This window comes from Schistocerca nitens, chromosome 6 (assembly GCF_023898315.1).
Source record: "Schistocerca nitens isolate TAMUIC-IGC-003100 chromosome 6, iqSchNite1.1, whole genome shotgun sequence".
NCBI lineage: Eukaryota > Metazoa > Arthropoda > Insecta > Orthoptera > Acrididae > Schistocerca > Schistocerca nitens.
In genome coordinates this window covers 335,301,770-335,325,769 of record NC_064619.1, presented here as the reverse complement: position 1 = coordinate 335,325,769, position 24,000 = coordinate 335,301,770, and the positions used below count along the sequence as shown (strand labels likewise).

At 42.1% G+C, this 24,000-nt stretch overlaps 1 protein-coding gene across 1 annotated transcript in view; it reads right to left on the bottom strand.

Annotated features, from left to right (window-relative positions):
• LOC126263349 (cytochrome P450 6k1-like) overlaps positions 1 to 24,000 on the bottom strand; it is a 110,185-nt gene that overhangs the window by 48,166 nt on the left and 38,019 nt on the right. Inside the window, exon 5 of the mRNA XM_049960438.1 lies at positions 21,272 to 21,439. Within this exon, the coding sequence (XP_049816395.1) occupies positions 21,272 to 21,439 (168 nt within the window). The remainder of the gene's footprint in view (positions 1 to 21,271; positions 21,440 to 24,000) is intronic.

Genomic DNA, 24,000 nt, shown 5'->3' with positions numbered 1-24,000 from the left:
ATGCATGAAATGTCGTAGACATGACAGTAGACAGCACCTTGATTACAGTACGTAGTTTTATCGTTGCTCTAAAGTTTCTCACAGTGTAGTGAAACTTCGTACCAAACAATAAAAGTCCCTTCCTCGCATACACGTTTATTAATGGCAGGATAACCTGTCGCTACTCAACTGCTGTTTCAGAAACTAGGAGCAGTGTCTCGAAAGCTTCCGTACTTTGAAAGTGCCTGATGACCGCATAAACTGAACATTTTAGGGGGAGGGACGGTCAGATACGGGTGTGTCCCCAGTGATGGTCCAAAAGTGACTCCCTGCATCGAGAGCTCCACCATACCTATACCTCCGTGCCGATGATTAATCAGGTAGTCACTCAGTTTAGAAACTAAATGAAAGAATACGAAAAGTGAGAGAGGATAGAGTTTCCTCAAGCTCTTTCCTCAATTGCCTTCTTTAGATAATTCTTAGAGTATATTTTTCTTATCCTGAGAGACTAAGAATATGGAGCCATTTCGACGATAACATGGAATATCGCATATCAAAGTCGTACAAGGGTCCCCGCAGAAATATCATTCCTCCACGCTTTATTGCTATGGGAAGGGAATTCCTATGCTGGATTTGTTCTAGAAGCTATTAGAGAAATTTTTCATCCCCGCACACCTGACACTCCGTAACACTTCCGCCATGCCAACAGGTGCGCCTGTCCTCTCTAAGTGATTCAGAGGCTTCTATACAGATCGTTCTAACGTATGCCTGTCCAGTGAAAGAGCATTCTCGTTTAAATTTGTTTGGATAATAAAGCAAACTAGACAACTGAAGTCGCCTTACGGGCGGCGTGAATTGTTTCAGTTTAATTGTGAGTGAAGCCCTTAAGCTTTTATTATTATACATATTCTCAAAGTTTTTTGAATGAAATTGAAAGTGAAAAATAGAGGAGATACACTGAGACAGTACTACATAATGCAGTTGCTGTGTTACACCCTGCCTCCATTGTATTAAAAGATGATAATTATTTAATGCAATAACCATTTAATTTTCAAGTCTTTTGCAAATATAAAAACAAATACGAGAAATTATTAAGTTATTCTCTTCTGTTTCATTTAAAATCAATTATCCGAATTTATATAATTTTGCACTAAGCAAAATAAGTTGTTTCCTGCAATATTTGAATGATATTATATGAAAATAGTTTAATAAGGTATTAAATTTATCTCTACAATCCCTTCCTCCCAATCAGGCATAAACTCTAAACACAAAAAATGAACATATTATTTGTCATTTCAAGATCCATAGATATTAACGAAAGTTAAAAAAAAAAAACCTGTGAAGTCTTACGGTTACTTTCAATGCAGAAAATCCGTATACAAATCACTTGGATGAAAGTACATATAGGAACCAGTTTGACCTCTCTCTTAAAATTAGAGAAAAAAAATTTAAGAAAACACGTAACTTGTGAACCATCAAGGATACTATACTAATTTTAGACAAATAAAATCATTTAAGAGAAAACACAACATGTGAACTTTTAAGAAAACTATCCAGACACCCGTATATGTCAATCGTTTTTAAAATAAATAATCCTCATGCACCAACATATTTAAATAAGGAAACCATTTATGGAATGTTTTTAGCACAAAATAAAATAATCAGGAAGAAATTTGTAAAACTTTGTATCAGATGACTGTTCCACAGTGAAAACACGATTGCAATAAGAAAAACTTTAATTGTATGTAGTCAAAATTCTCAAAACTTACGTCTGCCTCCATAATATTTTACAAGTTACAAATGGCCGAGCTTTTTGTCATTTCAGAACATTCATTGTTTTATTCACCTGCGCTTCTCATAATCAGGTATTCACTTATACTCTTGTCGCATTTGGGTATTTTTTCTAACCATTGATACGAATGTCACATGGTTCTTATGTTGGTTGAGTTTATATACGTAAGTATGTACAGCGTTATTATAATTAAACTTTCAAAACGCTGTAGAAATAACACCACTGCTCAGAATAACTTCAAATTGCAACAAAATATTATCGGAGAAGGGACAAAACGTGTGGCATAAGAATAAAAATACTGTGAAAATTGCCGAATAACTGACGCTGTATGTGTCAGAATACGTAAATGAAAATACCTGTCACGCGCACGATCCATTTAAGTTGGTATAAACACGCCGGGTACACGGCTTTTCCTCCATTCGCGTCTGCGACGTTCGTGACGAGTGTCTCAATGCAGGATCGCGCTCTGCTTGTAAAGCTGTATTACAAGAATGACGACAGTTCACACGTCGCTCTGCAGAAGTTCCGGACACTGAAGGGTTTGAAGAAAGGCGTTGGTCCGATGACTGCCGTGGGTCTGGAGAAAATGATTCGGAAATCCGAAAAGGCGGGTTCTCTTAGTGTGCAACCTGGTAGAGGGAGGAAACTAATTGACTCGACGTCAGTGGAAGCAGCGGCCCCAGCAATGCAGGAGGAGACGAGTGGTGGTGCGCAAATGTGTAGTACACAGAGAATTGCCCGAACATTGGACATACCCGTGAGCACAGTGCGTAATATCCTAAGAAACATTTTTCTTTGCAATCCATTCAAAATTACCCATGTGCACGAGTTGCTTCCTGTTGACCTCTCAGCAACACAACCCTTTGCTTTAGAATTTCGTGCTCGCATGGAAATGGACAATGATTAGCCGTGAAAGATTCTGTGGTCAGACGAAGCCCACTTCTATCTAACAGGATGTGGCAATACCCAGAGCTGTCGAACATGCGCAACGGAAAATCCCACTTCATCCTGAAAAGGTTACTGTGTGGTGCGTGTTTACGGCATCGTTTATCGTAGGACCATATTTTTTCGAAGAGACGGGTGCTTCTGGTCTTGTTGCCTGTTCCGTTAATGATAAGCGCTACAAGTGTCTTTGGCGCAACCACGTCATTCCAGCTCTCCAGCTCTGTGGATGTGTGGATGGTATCATTATTACGCAAAACGGTGCACCTCCGCAAACTGAAAATCCAGTTAAGCAGTTGCTGTAGAGCCATTTCGGAAATGTTAGAATTATCAGTTGCCATTTCCCTACAGCGTGGCCATCCCGATCACCTGATCTTAACCTGTGTGACTCCTGGCTGTGGGGATATCTGAAAGATGTTGTGTTCAGTGTTCCGACCGCAAACTTGTCGGAATTGAAGGCACGCATTGCACGACACATTCTGAACGTGACCCTGGAAACACTTCGATCAGTTGTGGAAAATGCTGTTTCTCGATTTCAACTTGTAGCAGAAAACGGTGGACAGCATATTGAACATGTTTTGCGCCATTCACACGGAAATTAATAATCTGATTTGATTTTGACTGACGCTTTTTATATTGTTTCTGGCCTCAGGACAATTAAAAATCGACGTGTTTGATGCTTTTTATGCAGTTTTGGCCTCAGGACAATTAAAAACCGTTGTAGTTGATGCTTTTTATATGGTTTCTGGCCTCAGGACAGTTAAAAACCAATTTTTCCCATCCGATGTATTATGACCTTGCCGTGGTGGATGGGCTTACGTAACTAACAGTATCACACCTGTACACCCATGCACACTGAGTAGTACAGTTTGTTTAACGTCACACGTACACCTTAGCCATTGTTGTATGATTCATTTGTCTTTTGTATTCGACCACTATTAAATTATGATGCGTACAGGACCCTCTATTACTACCTTTAGTAACTACTTATTTTTCTTCCGCCAAACTTTTCCCCCCTTCTCCCAGTGATGCTATTTCTACAGCGGTTTCAAAGTTTAACTTTGATTATAATCACCCTGTATATAAACATACATCTTTGGCTACAAGCAGACAAGTTTCAAATATACGCCTCAAGATCTTAGTACTAATGCATGAGTCTGTTCCAATCTTATGATATTTTCACATAATAGCTGTTACCTACCAAGCATGGAATATTACATCTCCACAGTCCTTTCCAAATATTTCTTACCTACTAATAGAGGAATTTGTCCATCTCTGCAGTCCATATACATTGAGCCTTAAAGCTATTTAAGCATATTTTCATTCATCTTTTTTCAACTTTACGAAAATATCATGATTATCCAGACACTTCTCAACTTTTAAAAATAGATATTCAGTCCTTTATCAGCTTTACCGAATTATCACAGCTGATAGTCAAACACTTCTCAGTTGCTTCATAATTGTTACAAAGACACATTCGTACTGTTTCTTAGCCAGACCTTCACTTTTCCTTGACTTTCGTCATGCACGCATTTGACATGAACGCTATTCTGCATATCCATTCTGTGAATCATACAGTTCTGCCACAACGGAGTTACTTTCACAAGTATTGAAATCATTTACTTTTCTTTGACCAAGATATCTATTTAACTTAACTTGTTGGTAAAGTATTTCACTAATATTTTACACATAAGACTAAAGTACTCTTTCCTGTCAAAAAATATTGATAATCTAAGTCGAATTTATGAATTTTGGGTGAATTTTGGGCCACCAATACATAATTATTATCGTGAAAATTGACCATCAAGATTCTAGTGTCCTTAGATGTTTGAATTAAATCTTCCACTGCAATATTTCACTAATATGGCGGCCAACATAAGACAGTCACTTATCAATTCTGGTCAACGCATTGTTTCACTCTCAACAAATTATATATATATATATATATATATATATATATATATATATATATATATATATATATATATATATATACTCCTGGAAATGGAAAAAAGAACACACTGACACCGGTGTGTCAGACCCACCATACTTGCTCCGGACACTGCGAGAGGGCTGTACAAGCAATGATCACACGCACGGCACAGCGGACACACCAGGAACCGCGGTGTTGGCCGTCGAATGGCGCTAGCTGCGCAGCATTTGTGCACCGCCGCCGTCAGTGTCAGCCAATTTGCCGTGGCATACGGAGCTCCATCGCAGTCTTTAACACTGGTAGCATGCCGCGACAGCGTGGACGTGAACCGTACGTGCAGTTGACGGACTTTGAGCGAGGGCGTATAGTGGGCATGCGGGAGGCCGGGTGGACGTACCGCCGAATTGCTCAACACGTGGGGCGTGAGGTCTCCACAGTACATCGATGTTGTCGCCAGTGTTCGGCGGAAGGTGCACGTGCCCGTCGACCTGGGACCGGACCGCAGCGACGCACGGATGCACGCCAAGACCGTAGGATCCTACGCAGTGCCGTAGGGGACCGCACCGCCACTTTCCAGCAAATTAGGGACACTGTTGCTCCTGGGGTATCGGCGAGGACCATTCGCAACCGTCTCCATGAAGCTGGGCTACGGTCCCGCACACCGTTAGGCCGTCTTCCGCTCACGCCCCAACATCGTGCAGCCCGCCTCCAGTAGTGTCGCGACAGGCGTGAATGGAGGGACGAATGGAGACGTGTCGTCTTCAGCGATGAGAGTCGCTTCTGCCTTGGTGCCAATGATGGTCGTATGCGTGTTTGGCGCCATGCAGGTGTGCGCCACAATCAGGACTGCATACGACCGAGGCACACAGGGCCAACACCCGGCATCATGGTGTGGGGAGCGATCTCCTACACTGGCCGTACACCACTGGTGATCGTCGAGGGGACACTGAATAGTGCACGGTACATCTAAACCGTCATCGAACCCATCGTTCTACCATTCCTACACCGGCAAGGGAACTTGCTGTTCCAACAGGACAATGCACGTCCGCATGTATCCCGTGCCACCCAACGTGCTCTAGAAGGTGTAAGTCAACTACCCTGGCCAGCAAGATCTCCGGATCTGTCCCCCCTTGAGCATGTTTGGGACTGGATGAAGCGTCGTCTCACGCGGTCTGCACGTCCAGCACGAACGCTGGTCCAACTGAGGCGCCAGGTGGAAATGGCATGGCAAGCCGTTCCACAGGACTACATCCAGCATCTCTACGATCGTCTCCATGGGAGAATAGCAGCCTGCATTGCTGCGAAAGGTGGATATACACTGTACTAGTGCCGACATTGTGCATGCTCTGTTGCCTGTGTCTATGTGCCTGTGGTTCTGTCAGTGTGATCATGTGATGTATCTGACCCCAGGAATGTGTCAATAAACGTAACGTTATATATATATATATATATATATATATATATATATATATAACGTTACCACTGAATATACTTTGTAAACCACATCAAATACTGACGAACCGATTCCACAGACAGAACGTGAGGAGAGGGGCTAGTGTAATTGGTTAATACAAACCATAAAAAAATGCACGGAAGTATGTTTTTTAACACAAACCTACGTTTTTAAGTGGAACCATGGTAGTGTTGTTAGCACATCTGAACATATAAACAAATACGTAATCAGTGCCGTTTGTTGCATTGTAAAATGTTAATTACATCCGGAGATATTGTAACCTAAAGTTGACGCTTGAAACCTCCGACGTTCAGTTGCATGTTGTAACAAACACGGGCCACGGTCGGCGAGCAGCATCTGCAGGGACATGTTTAAGATGACGACCGTGTTTACGAGTGTGGCTGTAGCTGTAGTGCACTGTTGTGGTTTGGTCTAGCTGTCGCAGTGTCCGCATGTAGCGCTTGCTGCTATTGTTATTCTGCATTCGTCTCCGCACGCAGACAAACTGTAGTACACCGTGTTACCAGACGTGTGTGATAGTGTAATGTTGTAGGAACTGTGACCATGGTGTATTCGAACTCTGAAAAGGCGGAGATGATACTCATCTATGGCGAGTGTCGACGAAATGCAGCTGAAACCCGCAGGGGGTATGCAGAACGGTACCCGGACAGAGAGCATCCAACGTGCCGCACATTGCAAAACATCTACCGCCAACTGAATGCAACAGGTATGGTCGTAGCACGAAAACGGGTCCGTAACAGGCCCGTCACAGGAGAAGCGGGTGCAGTTGGTGTGTTAGCTGCTGTTGCGATGAACCCACACATGAGTACACGGGACATTGCGAGAGCCGGTGGACTGAGTCAAAGTAGTGTCATGCGCATACTCCATCGTCACCGCTTTCACCCGTTTCATGTGTCGCTACATCAGCAATTACATGGTGATGACTTTAATCATCGAGTGCAATTCTGTCAGTGGGCATTAACAGAGAATGCGTTGCAGTTCTACCTGTTTACCGATGAAGCGGGTTTCACAAACCACGGGGCAGTGAATCTACGGAACATGCATTACTGGTCCGTGGACAATCCTCGCTGGCTCAGACAGGTAGAGCGACAGCGATCGTGGACTGTAAATGTATGGTGCGGAATCATTGGCGACCACCTCATTGGTCCTCACTTCATTGCAGGGGCCCAAACAGCTGCAACATACATCGCGTTTCTACAGAATGATCTGCCAACGTTGCTCGAAAATGTCCCACTGGAAACGCGTCGACGTATGTGGTATCAGCATGATGGTGCACCTGCACATTCCGCAATTAACACTAGGCTGACCCTTGACGGGATGTTGGACGGGCGTTTCATAGGACGTGGAGGACGCATAAATTGGCCAGCCCGTTCTCCTGATCTTACACCTCTGGACTTATTTCTGTGGGGTACGTTAAAGGAGAATGTGTATCGTGATGTGCCTACTACCCCAGAGGATATGAAACAACGTGTTGTGGCAGCCTGCGGCGACATTACACCAGATGTACTGCGGCGTGTACGACATTCATTACGCCAGAGATCGCAATTGTGTGCAGCAAATGATGGCCACCACATTGAACATCTATTGGCCTGACATGTCGGGACACACCCTATTCCACTCCGTAATTGAAAACGGAAACCACGTGTGTACGTGTACCTCACCCCTCATGGTAATTTACATGTGCGTCAGTGAAAAAGACCAATAAAAGGGTGTTAGCATGTGGACGTAATGTGCTGTTCCGCCGGCCGCTAGTGGCCGAGCAGTTCTAGGCGCTTCAGTCTGGAACCGCGCGACCGCTACGGTCGCAGGTTCGAATCCTGCCTCGGGCATGGATGGTGTGTGTGATATCCTTAGGTTAGTTAGGTTTAAGTAGTTCTAAGTTCTAGGGGACTGATGACCTGAGATGTTAAGTCCCATAGTGCTCAGAGCCATTTTTTTGTGCTGTTCCGGTCTCTTCTGTACCTAAGGTCCATCACCGTTCCCTTTGCATCCCTACGTAATTCGGTACTCTCCGATACACACGATCGAACAGCGGAGGAGTGGTACTCAAGCGTCAACTTTAGGTTACAATATCTCCGGATGTAATTAACATTTTACAATGCAACAAACGGCACTGATTACGTATTTGTTTATCTGTTCAGATGTGCTATCAAAACTAACGGGGTTCCATTTAAAAAAACGTAGGTTTGTGTTAAAAAACATACTTCCGTGCTTTTTTTTTATGGTTTGTATTAACCAATTACGCTAGCCCCTCTCCTCACATTCGGTCTGTGGAATCGATTCGTCAGTATTTGATGTGGTTTACGAAATATATCCAGCGGTAATGTTAGGTGACTCACCCTATATATATATATATACTAGCTGACCCGGCGAACTTCGTACCGCCTAACAGTCAATGAATGTCGTGTTACCTTTTAGCTGAACTAATTTAGGCTTTGATGAACGTAATACAATGATACAAAATAATATTAATATAGATAGAAATATAAAAGTATTTTATTTTGATGAATGATGATGAATACATACAGAATGAGAATAAAAATTAAAAAAATTATAATAATTAAGTATTTCAAACACATGTCAGAAAAAATCATTGAAAACTATGTTGTACAGGTTGGGATACAATCTGATTAATTCATTAATCGGATTTTCATTCAAGCACCTTGTGGTAAACGACATTCTTTGTTTTTTGGTCAGGCGCAAGAACAAATAATGCGGATGGTTTGCCGACACGTGAGCATGCCACGTACAATTGACCATGAGAAAAACACGCATTTTCTAGATTGAGGCCACAAATAGTCAAGGATTGGCCCTGTGATTTGTTGATCGTCATGGCGAAGGCAAGACGAATCGGGAATTGAATTCGTTTAAACTCAAAGGGCATATCTGTTGGGACCATCGGAATCTTTGGAATAAGAACTTCCTCATCTTTAAATTTTCCTTTAAGTATCGACGCGTGAATCACATTGCTCATCAGTTTTCTTATCACCAAACGCGTTCCATTGCACAGTTTTGGTTGGTTTAAGTTTCTAAGCATGATGACTACCGAGCCAACCTTCAGTTATAAATTGTGCGGTGGTAAACCAGACACATCCAAGGAGTTCAAAAATTCAGTTGGATAATTAGTGGCTTCTTCATCGTTTGTTACACAGTCGATAGATTTGAATGAATACAGAGTACCTACGATTTGATTTTGAATTATAAAATTGAGGTCATCTACATCTTTATTTTTAGCCGCCAAAATTGCTCGCTCACTTAACCATTTAGTATTTTTGTGGTTAGCAATGATATCCGGAAATACTTTGTTGATAAGCTCGTCTTTTGATGAGACGAAATTGCAAAAATTTGGAGGAAATGAAATCAAACCGCTCGATTCGTCAACAGGAACACGGCCATTACCGATAGTCAGCAATTGCTTCGAGAAATCATCAGCAGATAGATCGTTCAACAATGCAACTCTCATATTTACAGACAGTTGAAGTTTGTTTACATATCGCCACAGATTTGATGCTTTGAGGCAAGCGTTTATTTCGTCGGCAGCAGTAGATCTTGGAATTACTGGTAGTGTTTGTCGGAAATCGCCAGATAATAAAATCATTGAACCACCAAAACATCTCGAGTCATTGCGCAGATCTTTTAATGTTCGGTCTAGTGCTTCCAATGCGCGTTTGTGCGCCATTGTGCATTCGTCCCATATGATGATTTTTGATGCTACTAAAACTTTGGCCATTGCGGAGTGTTTCAAAATGTTACATGTCGGTTGTTCAGTAGTTTGAAGGTTTAATGGCAATTTTAATGCTGAGTGAGCCGTACGGCATCCGTCTAACAATGTGGCCGCTATTCCAGAAGAAGCAATTGCTACCGCAATTTCGGATCTCGCACGTACAGTGGCCAAAATCAGTGACATGAGGAATGTCTTCCCAGTTCCACCGGGGGCATCAAAAAAAAAAAAAAAAAAAAAAAAAAAAATAAGCCACCATTTCCATCATCAATTGCATTAATCAGTGTATCATAGACTTCCTTCTGCTTAGGATTCAACAGTGGTACATTCGTTTGAACTGATTGGATTAGTTCATGTGGATCATATTCACGTTCACGTTCCAATTCTCTATTAAATGCGTCATTCATTCCGCGATCTGGCGCTGGCATTCCTAACCTAACTAACAAACTGCCGCACATAAGGTAACACATATCTTCGATCAAGAGCAAAGCCTGGTTATGCATCTCCTCATTCGCCTCAAGATCGGGATTTCTTGAGCTGACACGAATTCGATATAAAATGTCTTCTGACATGTTATCTTTGAATTTGTTCCACAGGTCACGTGGGTTCGATGGGAAGCATGTCGAAATGATGATAGCAAATAATGTGCGTATCTGACTTGGAGATGCAGAAATAATTGCTTCAGCGATTGTCGTGCCCCAATGAGTATCGTTTTCAAGCAAATTCAGCTCTTGACATGCTGCACGAAATGTGGGGCACTCTATACCATTAACAGTTCGTAGTGATTCAAATGATGTTGGCCCTCGAATATGTACCAGCAACAACCGCAAATAGAAACATTCATCATTCTTCGGATGAACTGTGTAAATACGACCAAGAGCATCAGCAGAACGCATATCTGGATGACCAGGAACTGCATCGCCTTGCTTCCGACGTTGAAATTTCTTCGATGTAGCGTTCCAAGTGTAATAACGTGGCATTTCCGAGTAAAGCAACGTTCGTGCGAACGGATCGTTTTGACAAATCGCAAAGAAACTGGTCAGTGTTGTCGCTGGAGGTGTTTCGGCACGTTGAGCAGCATTCGACGCTGTGAAATATACTCTCTGACCGTTCTCTAGATGCACCCCCAAATGTACAACAGTGGGATAACGTTCGTGAATAGGGAATGAGAATATACGCCAAATTGCTTCATTGCAGTTCACATATCTACCAACTTGATAGCGCGTGATTTCACCGTTGATATTGGATGTTTGGATACCAAAAACCGCCATGTCGCTCCCTTTCGTGACATATTTGCAAATTTATTTAATAGATTTGACCGAATTGCAATACTCAACATTACAATGTGCCTTGAATGTTTTGGAAAGAAGTGGTGAATATGGAACAATCCAACTGTTGTCAACTATGAAATCGTTTCCTTTCACTTTAGTTGTGATAGTTCTACCATTATCATCGGGCGATCGACGCCGATACAATGGATAACCATCGTTGCCTGTAATGGTCTCTGCCGTGAATTTTCGCGGATACCGTTTGGAACACTTGCCGTCGACCATGCACGGTGATTGGCGGTTGATAGTGCCACATGGTCCATGAATCATATTCGTGATTACAACATCATGTAGGTCTGGATCGGTTTCAGGAGCAGGAATCTCCGCACATACAGGGTGTTTCAAAAATGACCGGTATACTTGAAACGGCAATAAAAACTAAACGAGCAGCGATAGAAATACACCGTTTGTTGCAATATGCTTGGGACAACAGTACATTTTCAGGCAGACAAACTTTCGAAATTACAGTAGTTACAATTTTCAATAACAGATGGCGCTGCGGTCTGGGAAACTCTATAGTACGATATTTTCCACATATCCACCATGAGTAGCAATAATATGGCGTAGTCTCTGAATGAAATTACCCGAAACCTTTGACAACGTGTCTGACGGAATGGCTTTACATGCAGATGAGATGTACTGCTTCAGCTGTTCAATTGTTTCTGGATTCTGGCGGTACACCTGGTCTTTCAAGTGTCCCCACAGAAAGAAGTCACAGGGGTTCATGTCTGGCGAATAGGGAGGCCAATCCACGCCGCCTCCTGTATGTTTCGGATAGGCCAAAGCAATCACACGATCATCGAAATATTCATTCAGGAAATTAAAGACGTCGGCCGTGCGATGTGGCCGGGCACCATCTTGCATAAACCACGAGGTGTTCGCAGTGTCGTCTAAGGCAGTTTGTACCGCCACAAATTCACGAAGAATGTCCAGATAGCGTGATGCAGTAATCGTTTCGGATCTGACAAATGGGCCAATGATTCCTTTGGAAGAAATGGCGGCCCAAACCAGTACTTTCTGAGGATGCAGGGACGATGGGACTGCAACATGGGGCTTTTCGGTTCCCCATATGCGCCAGTTCTGTTTATTGACGAAGCCGTCCAGGTAAAAATAAGCTTCGTCAGTAAACCAAATGCTGCCCACATGCATATCGCCGTCATCAATCCTGCGCACTATATCGTTAGCGAATGTCTCTCGTGCAGCAATGGTAGCGGCGCTGAGGGGTTGCCGCGTTTGAATTTTGTATGGATAGAGGTGTAAACTCTGGCGCATGAGACGATACGTGGACGTTGGCGTCATTTGGACCGCAGCTGCAACACGGCGAACGGAAACCCGAGGCCGCTGTTGGATCACCTGCTGCACTAGCTGCGCGTTGCCCTCTGTGGTTGCCGTACGCGGTCGCCCTACCTTTCCAGCACGTTCATCCGTCACGTTCCCAGTCCGTTGAAATTTTTCAAACAGATCCTTTATTGTATCGCTTTTCGGTCCTTTGGTTACATTAAACCTCCGTTGAAAAGTTCGTCTTGTTGCAACAACACTGTGTTCTAGGCGGTGGAATTCCAACACCAGAAAAATCCTCTGTTCTAAGGAATAAACCATGTTGTCTACAGCACACTTGCACGTTGTGAACAGCACACGCTTACAGCAGAAAGACGACGTACAGAATGGCGCACCCACAGACTGCGTTGTCTTCTATATCTTTCACATCACTTGCAGCGCCATCTGTTGTTGAAAATTGTAACTACTGTAATTTCGAAAGTTTGTCCGCCTGAAAATGTACTGTTGTCCCAAGCATATTGCAACAAACGGTGTATTTCTATCGCTGCTCGTTTAGTTTTTATTGCCGTTTCAAATATACCGGTCATTTTTGAAACACCCTGTATGATGTCATCTATTTGATCTGGCCGAATTCTGTCTACTAACCAAATTAGAATGTGAGCATGCGGTAGGCCTCGTTTTTGCCATTCGACTGAATACATCCAGCATCGAGTAATCCCAAAGACGTGTTGCTTGACAATGTAATTTATTAGTGACCGAATTTTTTGCTTGAAAACCCGTGCGGTGATGTCTTGTCGATCACTTGATGTTTGTCCGGGAAGCAGCAATTGAATAATTTCCATCCATTTCGGATTACATGTAAATGTAATGAATAGATCTGGCCGACCATAATGACGAACATATGTCATTGCATCTTGCGCATATTCATGCATATGACGCGGGCTACCTGTGTATGTCGCTGGTAAAATAGTCAATCGACCATTTTCTGAATCTCCTTCTGTGCTTATTGCATCGCGTAAATGAATATACTCTTCCGAACGCAATTTAGCTTGATTCAACCGGATGAAAGTCAGGCGCTCCGTTTCGATTTTAACGTACATGTCAACGCAGTATTGTTGAAGCAGTCGACGAAATCGCAACAAATAATTGTCAGAATTTTCACGAATCATCAAACGATATGGGTAATAATTCATCGAACTAACCTTCTTGGTAGTTTCCTCACCTGAAACAAATACAGTAAAAATTGTATTTTAGAACCCCTAATAGGTTAACGACTCTTACAGCTACTCTCTACTAAATTAGGAGTGACAACTTTTTTTGTGTACCAAAAGCAAACAGAATAAAATGTATATCGAGTTAAAATTAAAACAATGATATTGATCTTACCATTCAATGGATTAATCATTTTGATATTAAAGTGATATCCATCGTCTCCTTGCCAAAACATCAGCGGGTATTGTAACGCGTCATATGAACGGTGTGTTTCATATATTCTTTGTAGTTGCCCAGTATTGCGTCGTGTAAGCACAATATCACGTGTTTCCAAGTTTTCACCAACAATCAGGATTGCCACTTCATCGATTTTTGGAGCATTAAATGTGCGTTCATGTGTTCCAGCTGGTCTTTTATCTGCTCTGATTACAACTTTATAGTCATCACTTGGCATGCGCTCTAAAGCAGTCTTGAACAGCCTGACCAATGCATGATGTTCATGAAGCATTTGCTGCAAATCTTGGAGAATTGCTCTTTTCGTAGCTGTGTTGATCCCTTGACGCCGGTCAAGTTGTTCTTCCATATTGCCCACGAAGTATATTTGCAAGAATTTGTGCTGTGCACCTTCAGTAGGTTGCAATGATCCAATGCGATGGCAAATCTGGCCTTGAATCTGTAAATTCAAAGCCATAGTTATAGTTAGATTTACAAACACTTTTTTTTCAAATAATAACATACCATTTTTATTTTAGAGACAAATACAGAAATCTAACAAACTACATTCCAAATTTTTTTTACAATCATAGAAAATAAGGTTTTTAACGTAAATTACCTTAAATGTCGGATTATATCCGTGTTCTTCGATAATTTCCGCCCCAAATGAAGTCATTTGGAAACAGCCATTGTATTTTTGAGTGTTCGCTAGAAAATGTCGTGATTCTAGTGTTTCGCCATAAAGCAGGGAACGCAATGGCTCTGGTGGCGGGACCAGTAATGGCAATGTCACTTTACCACTAAGGCAGCACAAACCAGGCGTTTCACCAACAAACTTCAATGCGCCACAATGCTGGCAAACAACGTCCATTGGACCAATGCAAACTAAACGATGCAAGCTGTAGTCGATTGTGCAATCATATCGAAACGCTGCTCGATTCAAATCAATACTTGAACCATTTCTTCTTGCACTTCGAAGATTATTCCTCTGTTCATCTGTACGATAAGCTCGACGATTTCTCGTTTCTAATCTAGCCGTTTCACGGGCTGCCTCTCTTTGCTCTTGTGTTTGAGAAGCACGAATTAAGGCCCTTCTTTGCTCCATCCTAACGCGGCGCTCTTCTCGGGCAATTTCTCGTTCTTCGTCAGATAATTGACTCGCGATATTCCGTTGCCTAATTGCATTACGGCTCCGCTGGGAAAGATTAGATCTTCTAGGACGCGCCATTTTTATTAATAGTAATACTGAATATGAACTCGCACAAAACCACATAAAACAATCGAGACATAGACAATAGCTTATCAAGAAAAATCATAGACAACCTATGAAAAGACATTTACACTTTTGTTAACCTGTAGAATAAATCTTTAATTAATTTAATAAATAATTTACACAAATTAATGTCTAAAACAAACAAATATAACAGTACCTACCTGAACTTTCGAGACATTTTACACAAAATAAATTTCTGAACGCACACATAAATAGTTGTTACAGTATTTGACAGGATTGGACAACAAATGTTTGACATGTAATAAACAAATGAGCATTTATTGAAATGATTAAGTATTCATTACACATTTCTGAACGCACGCGTAATATTTTTCAATCTTTTTTTAAAAAAAAATACACATAATAGTTTATTCATCCATTTTAAATAGTTTATGAACGCATGCATAAATGTCAATCATTACTTACAGATTTTGACAAAAAAAATTTACAGCTCCGAAACTAAAGAACTTTTAGGGAAAATAACGCATTTTTCAAGTATTCGTCAATTTTTCATTATTTTTAAGATATATTCTGCTATTCGGGGCGGAGACAAATCCAACAAATCAAAACCCATGAAAATTTTTATTCGTCAATTTTTCATTAGTTTTAAGATGTATTCTGCTATTCGGGGCGGAGACAAATCCAACAAATCAAAAACCATGAAAATTGGTCCAGCAGATCTCGAGTTATAAGTGTTGTAACAAACCCGACTTTGTTTTTGATGTGTTGGTGAATGTGCCAACACCTTGTAGATAGAGGAGGCCGAAATGCACGCTATCTAACGCAGACGGGCGTGAATTCTGGAACAGGATAAGTAGTGAATTCTAATAAGAAAAGTATGCAGCTCCTCTAATACTTAACTTTTATTTATCCTTGTTGTGAATACAGCATTCTTGATGAGACATTTCATACGATAACTATCAAACTATGTAAGGCTAATGGCGCCTTGCTAAGTCGTAGCCATTAACTTAGCTGAAGGCTATTCTGTCTCTCGGCAAATGAGAGCAAAGGCTTCGTCCGTATAGGCGCTAGCAACGTCGTCGTACAACTGGGGCGAGTTCTCGTACGTCTCTCGAGACCTGCCGTGTGGGCGCTCGGTCTGCGATCACACAGTGGCGACACGCGGGTCCGACATGTACTAATGGACCGCGGCCGATTTAAGCTACCACCTAGCAAGTGTGGTGTCTGGCAGTGACACCACAGTTATATATATATATATATATATATATATATATATATATATATATATATATATATATATATATAAATAATCTTTTGTGTGCCTTAACCATGTGCATTAACATTTAAAAGTATTTCTCGATGTTAATCACTCATTATTCAGCACTTTACCAATAATCCGCGCTGTAAATCAATGGTGCTGATGGCTGCGCTCCATTTTTGTTGGACGAGAATCATATTAAAATTAAAGTTCAAACACACGTATTGATTTCAGTGACACAGGAACTCTATTTTTCAAATATTACTTAGCAACATAATACATTTCTTTTCTGGCCTCAGTGGTACATCAATCGCGTCCAATCATTACAACAGTTCGAACAAGGAGAAGAATTGCTCTAGAAGAATCGTAGATAACAAAAGATGAAGATTTCCATTACCTTTTTCCATGAGTATTTTCTGACATATACTTTTCACAGAAAATTAAATTATAACACTTACAATAATTAATTATTTTTATTTTAGTATCGATGCAGTCTTTTTTTATTAATAACACGCGAATGTTCGCTCAAATTGCACACACAATGCCGTCGTGAATATTGTTCTGAATAAAATATGGTCGTAGATATTGCGTTGCCCTTGGGCTGAGAAAATTTGTGTATTACATTTTTTTTTTATCAGACCACCATATCCACGTTGCTCATTGTTCACTTTCACATGATTAACACATTGTTCTCATCATGCAAATGTTCAGATGTAACACTGAGTAATTCATGATGCAGCTAGTGTCGACGTGATTGTGTAAATGGCTTCTGTAAGTATACAGTCTTGGAAAATGCGGCGCAGACTTCCCGGACTAACTTACCCCCCACCCCCCGCCCCCATTTGTGTTCACTGGATCCGGAAAACCGGGAATAAAACAATCCAAGGGGCTTCATGAAAATACAGTTGCCTACTCTTATTTGCCAGCCTTGACATGAATATAATACACTCCTGGAAATGGAAAAAAGAACACATTGACACCGGTGTGTCAAACCCACCATACTTGCTCCGGACACTGCGAGAGGGCTGTACAAGCAATGATCACACGCACGGCACAGCGGACACACCAGGAACCGCGGTGTTGGCCGTCGAATGGCGCTAGCTGCGCAGCATTTGTGCACCGCCGCCGTCAGTGTCAGCCAGTTTGCCGTGGCATACGGAGCTCCATCGCAGTCTTTAACACTGGTAGCATGCCGCGACAGCGTGGACGTGAACCGTATGTGCAGTTGACGGACTTTGAGCGAGGGCGTATAGTGGGCATGCGGGAGGCCGGGTGGACGTACCACCGAATTGCTCAACACGTGGGGCGTGAGGTCTCCACAGTACATCGATGTTGTCGCCAGTGGTCGGCGGAAGGTAAACGTGCCCGTCGACCTGGGACCGGGCCGCAGCGACGCACGGATGCACGCCAAGACCGTAGGATCCTACGCAGTGCCGTAGGGGACCGCACCGCCACTTCCCAGCAAATTAGGGACACTGTTGCTCCTGGGGTATCGGCGAGAACCATTCGCAACCGTCTCCATGAAGCTGGGCTACGGTCCCGCACACCGTTAGGCCGTCTTCCGCTCACGCCCCAACATCGTGCAGCCCGCCTCCAGTGGTGTCGCGACAGGCGTGAATGGAGGGACGAATGGAGACGTGTCGTCTTCAGCGATGAGAGTCGCTTCTGCCTTGGTGCCAATGATGGTCGTATGCGTGTTTGGCGCCGTGCAGGTGAGCGCCACAATCAGGACTGCATACGACCGAGGCACACAGGGCCAACACCCGGCATCATGGTGTGGGGAGCGATCTCCTACACTGGCCGTACACCACTGGTGATCGTCGAGGGGACACTGAATAGTGCACGGTACATCCAAACCGTCATCGAACCCATCGTTCTACCATTCCTAGACCGGCAAGGGAACTTGCTGTTCCAACAGGACAATGCACGTCCGCATGTATCCCGTGCCACCCAACGTGCTCTAGAAGGTGTAAGTCAACTACCCTGGCCAGCAAGATCTCCGGATCTGTCCCCCCTTGAGCATGTTTGGGACTGGATGAAGCGTCGTCTCACGCGGTCTGCACGTCCAGCACGAACGCTGGTCCAACTGAGGCGCCAGGTGGAAATGGCATGGCAAGCCGTTCCACTGGACTACATCCAGCATCTCTACGATCGTCTCCATGGGAGAATAGCAGCCTGCATTGCTGCGAAAGGTGGATATACACTGTACTAGTGCCGACATTGTGCATGCTCTGTTGCCTGTGTCTATGTGCCTGTGGTTCTGTCAGTGTGATCATGTGATGTATCTGACCCCAGGAATGTGTCAATAAAGTTTCCCCTTCCTGGGACAATGAATTCACGGTGTTCTTATTTCAATTTCCAGGAGTGTATTTTGAACACGCGAATTTATATTTCTGTTTAATCGCATCATAGGTCAAGAGAGTCTTTTACGGAGGTTTAACACGAAAATTAAAATTTCCTGTAATTCAATTAACAAATTTCATACAACGATTCCCCGGCGACGTCGCGTACTCGCCCCCGCGTCGAGCTGCTGGATCGCAGGCAGGTGGAGACCACTGCTGGAACGGCCCCGACCGCGTGGGTGGAGCGTCGGCTGCCGTCGCTGCCGTCAGATGCACCCTGGTCTGGATCTGTTGTTGTCTGGAAGTATTGCTACAGCAGATCCTGCTTCTCTCTTTCCACGTCCCTCTCGTACAAGATGGGTACATGAAATGTTGAAAACGGGGTATCAGTAACAAGGTAATTGTTATATTTATCCTGCGGAAGAAGTTTTAGTCTCAAATTCACTTTCATTCACACACGGATTTATACAGTTTGTTTTTGGACAATGTCCTGCATCTTGACACTATTCATTTGAATGTGGTGATTCATAGTCAACTTTCATTAACTAGCACATATACGACACTGCGTCGTTTTACATTCTGCTGACCATCTCCTGCGGTAAGCAAACATTTCCGGAAGGCGCTGCGTAGCCAGCGTTGCATTATATTGTTGCCGCGCGGATGGCTGTACAGTTGTCGCATAACATTTGGCACGCGAAGATGACTCTTAAAACCTTTATTTGAGGTCTACAGTTTTACACAGATTTTAATACTGCTAACAGTTTTTCAACGTCCATGCCATTGCTGCTAACATTAACAGTCTATGAGCGTCCATATTTTCTATAATCACAGTTATGATCGTTGTTCATCACTTTTCTTAAAATATAATGCAGTTTTTCACACGTCCACCAGACTTCCATAGTTCTTGTGAGACACGCTTCATTGACCTGATTGCTGCTAGTGTTTAATAAATCACACAACAGACAATCTATATAAATGGCATTTTACAAAATAATGAATATTTATTGTCCATGTTCACATTGTTCCATATTGTAATAACATGATAACAAATATCATACATTGTCAAAAAGATATGAGACAAGATGACTGCTAGAATCTTTCACATTGTTCTGACCATAGGATCATCACTTAACTGTGTAGATACCAGTACATTTCCATAGTTGATGACATACATATTATTTCTGTCATAAATTTTTAGGATCATTACCAGATTATGGGACAGATGTCCATGTTCGGTTCACCCAACAAGAAAAAGCTCTTAAGAGCAAATGGCAAAGATAACCGTGTAAAGAAAAATGTACCCAAAAAGGTACACAACGGGAAAACGTTCCACACATAGTGAATGCGGATACAGACGGACATACAACTCATCACACACAACTAACATTCATTACGTGAGTGCGTTTACATAGATGAAGTTCATAGAAACATTCATAACTCATTTACCCTCGTACGTGAATAAACAATCTATCCATATACATATTTATATAGGGAATTTCTTTATCCTACATAGAAAAGACAAAAAAATTATGTTTACTGATATAGGATTGGCAGTAACATGTATTGAGTAAATGACCTTTTCAGAATAATTGAAATGCTTATCGTAAAATCATTATCCCCTTTTGGGATATATAATTCATTAATACTACAGTGTAACTACTGGCATGTGAGCTTACAGACTAGTTCATATAAATATATGAAATCATTTATGATAATATTTTCACTGTAACTTCCATTTACATTTTTACATTTGTGCAATTGTGCATATGCACTGGACATATTATTTTCTTTTCATGGGCATAAAAGTGGGCCTACTGCAAATATTTCCAAGTCTCTACGAGAATGCAGTCCTTTTAGGTTCCCTGTACTGACAGCTTCTAGTACATAACATCTGTCATGTGGGATTGAGATTATTTTAAATGATCCTTTGTACAATACTTGCCATTTCCTTTGTCCAGGGGACCGAGTATGAAGCTCTGCAATAGGTCTTATGGGGACAGACTTTCAAATTATAAACATAATCCTTTATGATACCTGGATGATCTATAAATACTTCATGGTATCTGGACAACAATTTTATTAAATGTCCAGCCCGTGAAGCGTCAGTGCGAAAATGCCTCTGTCACCTTCTCCTCTACTGTTGCACCAATGTCTCACATGATATTCCGTGCATCATTGTTTCGTTTAATATGAGACTTTTGTGGGTGGTCATATTCTAACACCAACAATTTTTGTCTGACGACAGACACATCTGATTCTCTTGTCAGCGGAAGGCTCGCCCCGAACTCTCGGTTTAGCTTCAACGTTATTTCTAACTGTCGGTACTTAAGTGCACATGTTTCACAGGCGAGATCTATTACAGCCTCTCTGTCCCGTAAAAACTCAAGGCCCAGTAACACCAGTATTTATACGTTTCCCATTAATAAGAACGTGCATATAACGCTATCATTTCCAAAGGAAAATTCGACCTATGTCTGGTACTTTGTAATTTGAGCCTTCTTTCCCAGAACTCCTATAACTTTGCAATTTGTAACAGGAAATCGGCAGTCTTTTTATTTGCGTTACCTTCTTAAAAAATTGTGCGTTCATCACCGATACACTCGCACCTATGTCGAGGAGGATAATGGTTGCTACACCTTTGATGGTTCCCTTGACACTTGCCAGAATACTTTCTTTTTCTTCCCTCTCAGCGACGGTAGATTCTCGATAGAGTTCATCTTCAATTTTACCATCCTGATAAAGAATTATATTAACATTCTCTTGCATAAACCTATTGCCGTCATTCTTAGTCTTCCTGGCGAAGGCCTACAGGGAGCGAGACTAGTTTGTTGCCTTTGGTATATTTTGTTTCAGGTCCGAGAATACCTCCTCTATTTTCGCAATTTGGGATTCTGCAGTCGGAGATGGTCTACTCGGGTCCCGCCATTGTGGGTACTGGTTATTCGACATAGGTATGGCCTGTACATTATTTACTGGCTGACCCAGATTCACAAAATTTTGTTGCGGCTGCCAATGACTTGGCCCTGGTTGTCTCCAATATTCATTGTCACCAAGCATGTTTTTTGGTTTTTCCTTGTATGGACTGTCCGATTTATTTTCATTTCGTCTTTTACGATTAGAATTATTATTATTGTTGGTATTTTCATTAGTATATTGCCTCTGATTACCATTCGGATGCTGGTAGTCATTGGTTTCCTGGTAATTACTATTATTACAGAAGTAATCAGATTTTTGCTTGTAGAGATTCTTACCATTACTATACTTTCTATTACCATGGGTTTTGTTTTTGTTTTTCTTGGGACTGCTTTCGCCCCTATTTCCATTACTTCAGTTCCAGGAACCTTTTCCGAAAGGCTATTTACAATTTGTACAGAAACCATATTGCGGTTATAAGAGTCATGGGGCATGAAAGGGAAGCAGTGGTTGGGAACGAAGTGAGACAAGGTTGTAACCTATCCCTGATGTTATTCAATCTATATATTGACAAGCAGTAAAGGAAACAAAAGAAACATTTGGAGTAAGAATTAAAATCCATGGAGAAGAAATAAAAACTTTGAGGTTTGCCGATGACATTGTAATTCTGTCAGAGACAGCAAAGGACCTGGAAGAGCAGCTAAACGGAATGGACAGTGTCTTGAATGAAGGATATAAGATGAACATCAACAAAAGCAAAACGACGATATTGGAATGTTGTCGAATTAAATCAGGTGATGCTGATTGAATTAGGTAAATAAATAGTTAATGAAGTAGTAAACGAGTTTTACTATTTGGGGGAGCAAAATAACTGATTATCGTCGAAGTAGAGAGGATATAAAATGTAGACTGGCAATTGCAAGGAAAGCGTCCCTGAAGAAGAGAAGTTTTTTAATATCGAGTGTAGATTTAGGTGCCAGGAAGTCGTTTCTGAAAGTATTTGTATGGAGTGTAGCCATGTATTGAAGTGAAACATGGACGATAAATAGTTTAGACAAGAAGAGAATAGAAGCTTTCGAAATGTGGTGCTACAGAAGAATGCTGAAGATTAAATGGGTAAATGCCGTAACTAATGAGGATGTATTGAATATAAATGGGGAGAAGAGGAATTTGTTGCACATCTTGATTAGAAGAAGGGATCGGTTGGTAGGACATCTCCTGAGGCATCAAGGGAACTCCAATTTAGCATTGTAGGGGAGCGTTGAGGGCAAAAATTGTAGAGGGAGATCAAGAGATGAATACCTTAAGCATTTTCATAAGGATGTCGGTTGCAGTAGGTACTTGAAGAAGCTTGCACAGGATAGAGTAGAATCGAGAGCTGCATCAAACCAGCCTCTGGACTGAAGACCTGAACGACAACGACATTAGCAGGTCTTTCAAGCGCAGGAGTTCGGTGACACATCTCGGCAAACAGAAACCTTTGGTGACCAGTCATTGTAGTAGGTGTGTTGTATAGCACTGTATCCGTTCAAGCAGCTTCTTCTTTATCATGCCGACAGGAGTGGCCGATCGGTTCTAGGCGCTACAGTTTGGAACCGCGCGGCCGCTACGGTCGCAGGTTCGAATCCTGCCTCGGGCATGGATGTCTGTGATGTCGTTAGGTTAGTTAGGTTTAAGTAGTTCTAAGTTCTATGGGACTGATGACCACAGCAGTTAAGTCCCATAGTGCTCAGAGCCATTTGAACCATTTTTCTTTATCGCAGCCGCACAAAGGGAACGTGACTAGACGAGTACTGTGTAGATGTTTCCTGTAACAACCGTAGCTGAAGATGTGGCTCCTCAAAGTTGTAAGTAGGCTGTTTATGTGTTTGTATGTTGGCAGCGCTATGTAGCACTTTACATTAATAACTCTGACACCGCTGTGCCACCTCTGTAAGAGACTCTGTGGCTGGTCGGATTAGCAGTCGGAGGTGAACAGCCAGCGGTGATGGAAGTTGTATGTAAGTTGTCAGCAGTAATGAAGGTTAGAGGTTAATAATTAGCATTGTTGGATGCTTGTAGTGTTAGCGCGAGCGGACGGCCTGAATGTATATCCGTTATTGAGATTTACTACTGATGATTACACTTTTTTTTGAACTGGTAGTCACTTCATTAAGGTAAAATCTTTCCTTTGGTAACCACGTGCCTATCAGTAGCTAGAGCCTTCAGTAGTTAGAATCTATTTATTCAGTTGGCAGTACTGGTGCCGTTTTCGCTAGATTGTCTACCGTTTCTTTGCCAGGAATACCACATTGTACTTCTACCCAGCATGTGGTAAATTCCTGATACCAAATTATTATTTTTAAAATTACATTCATTATGTCGTATGTTTTTGGATGGTT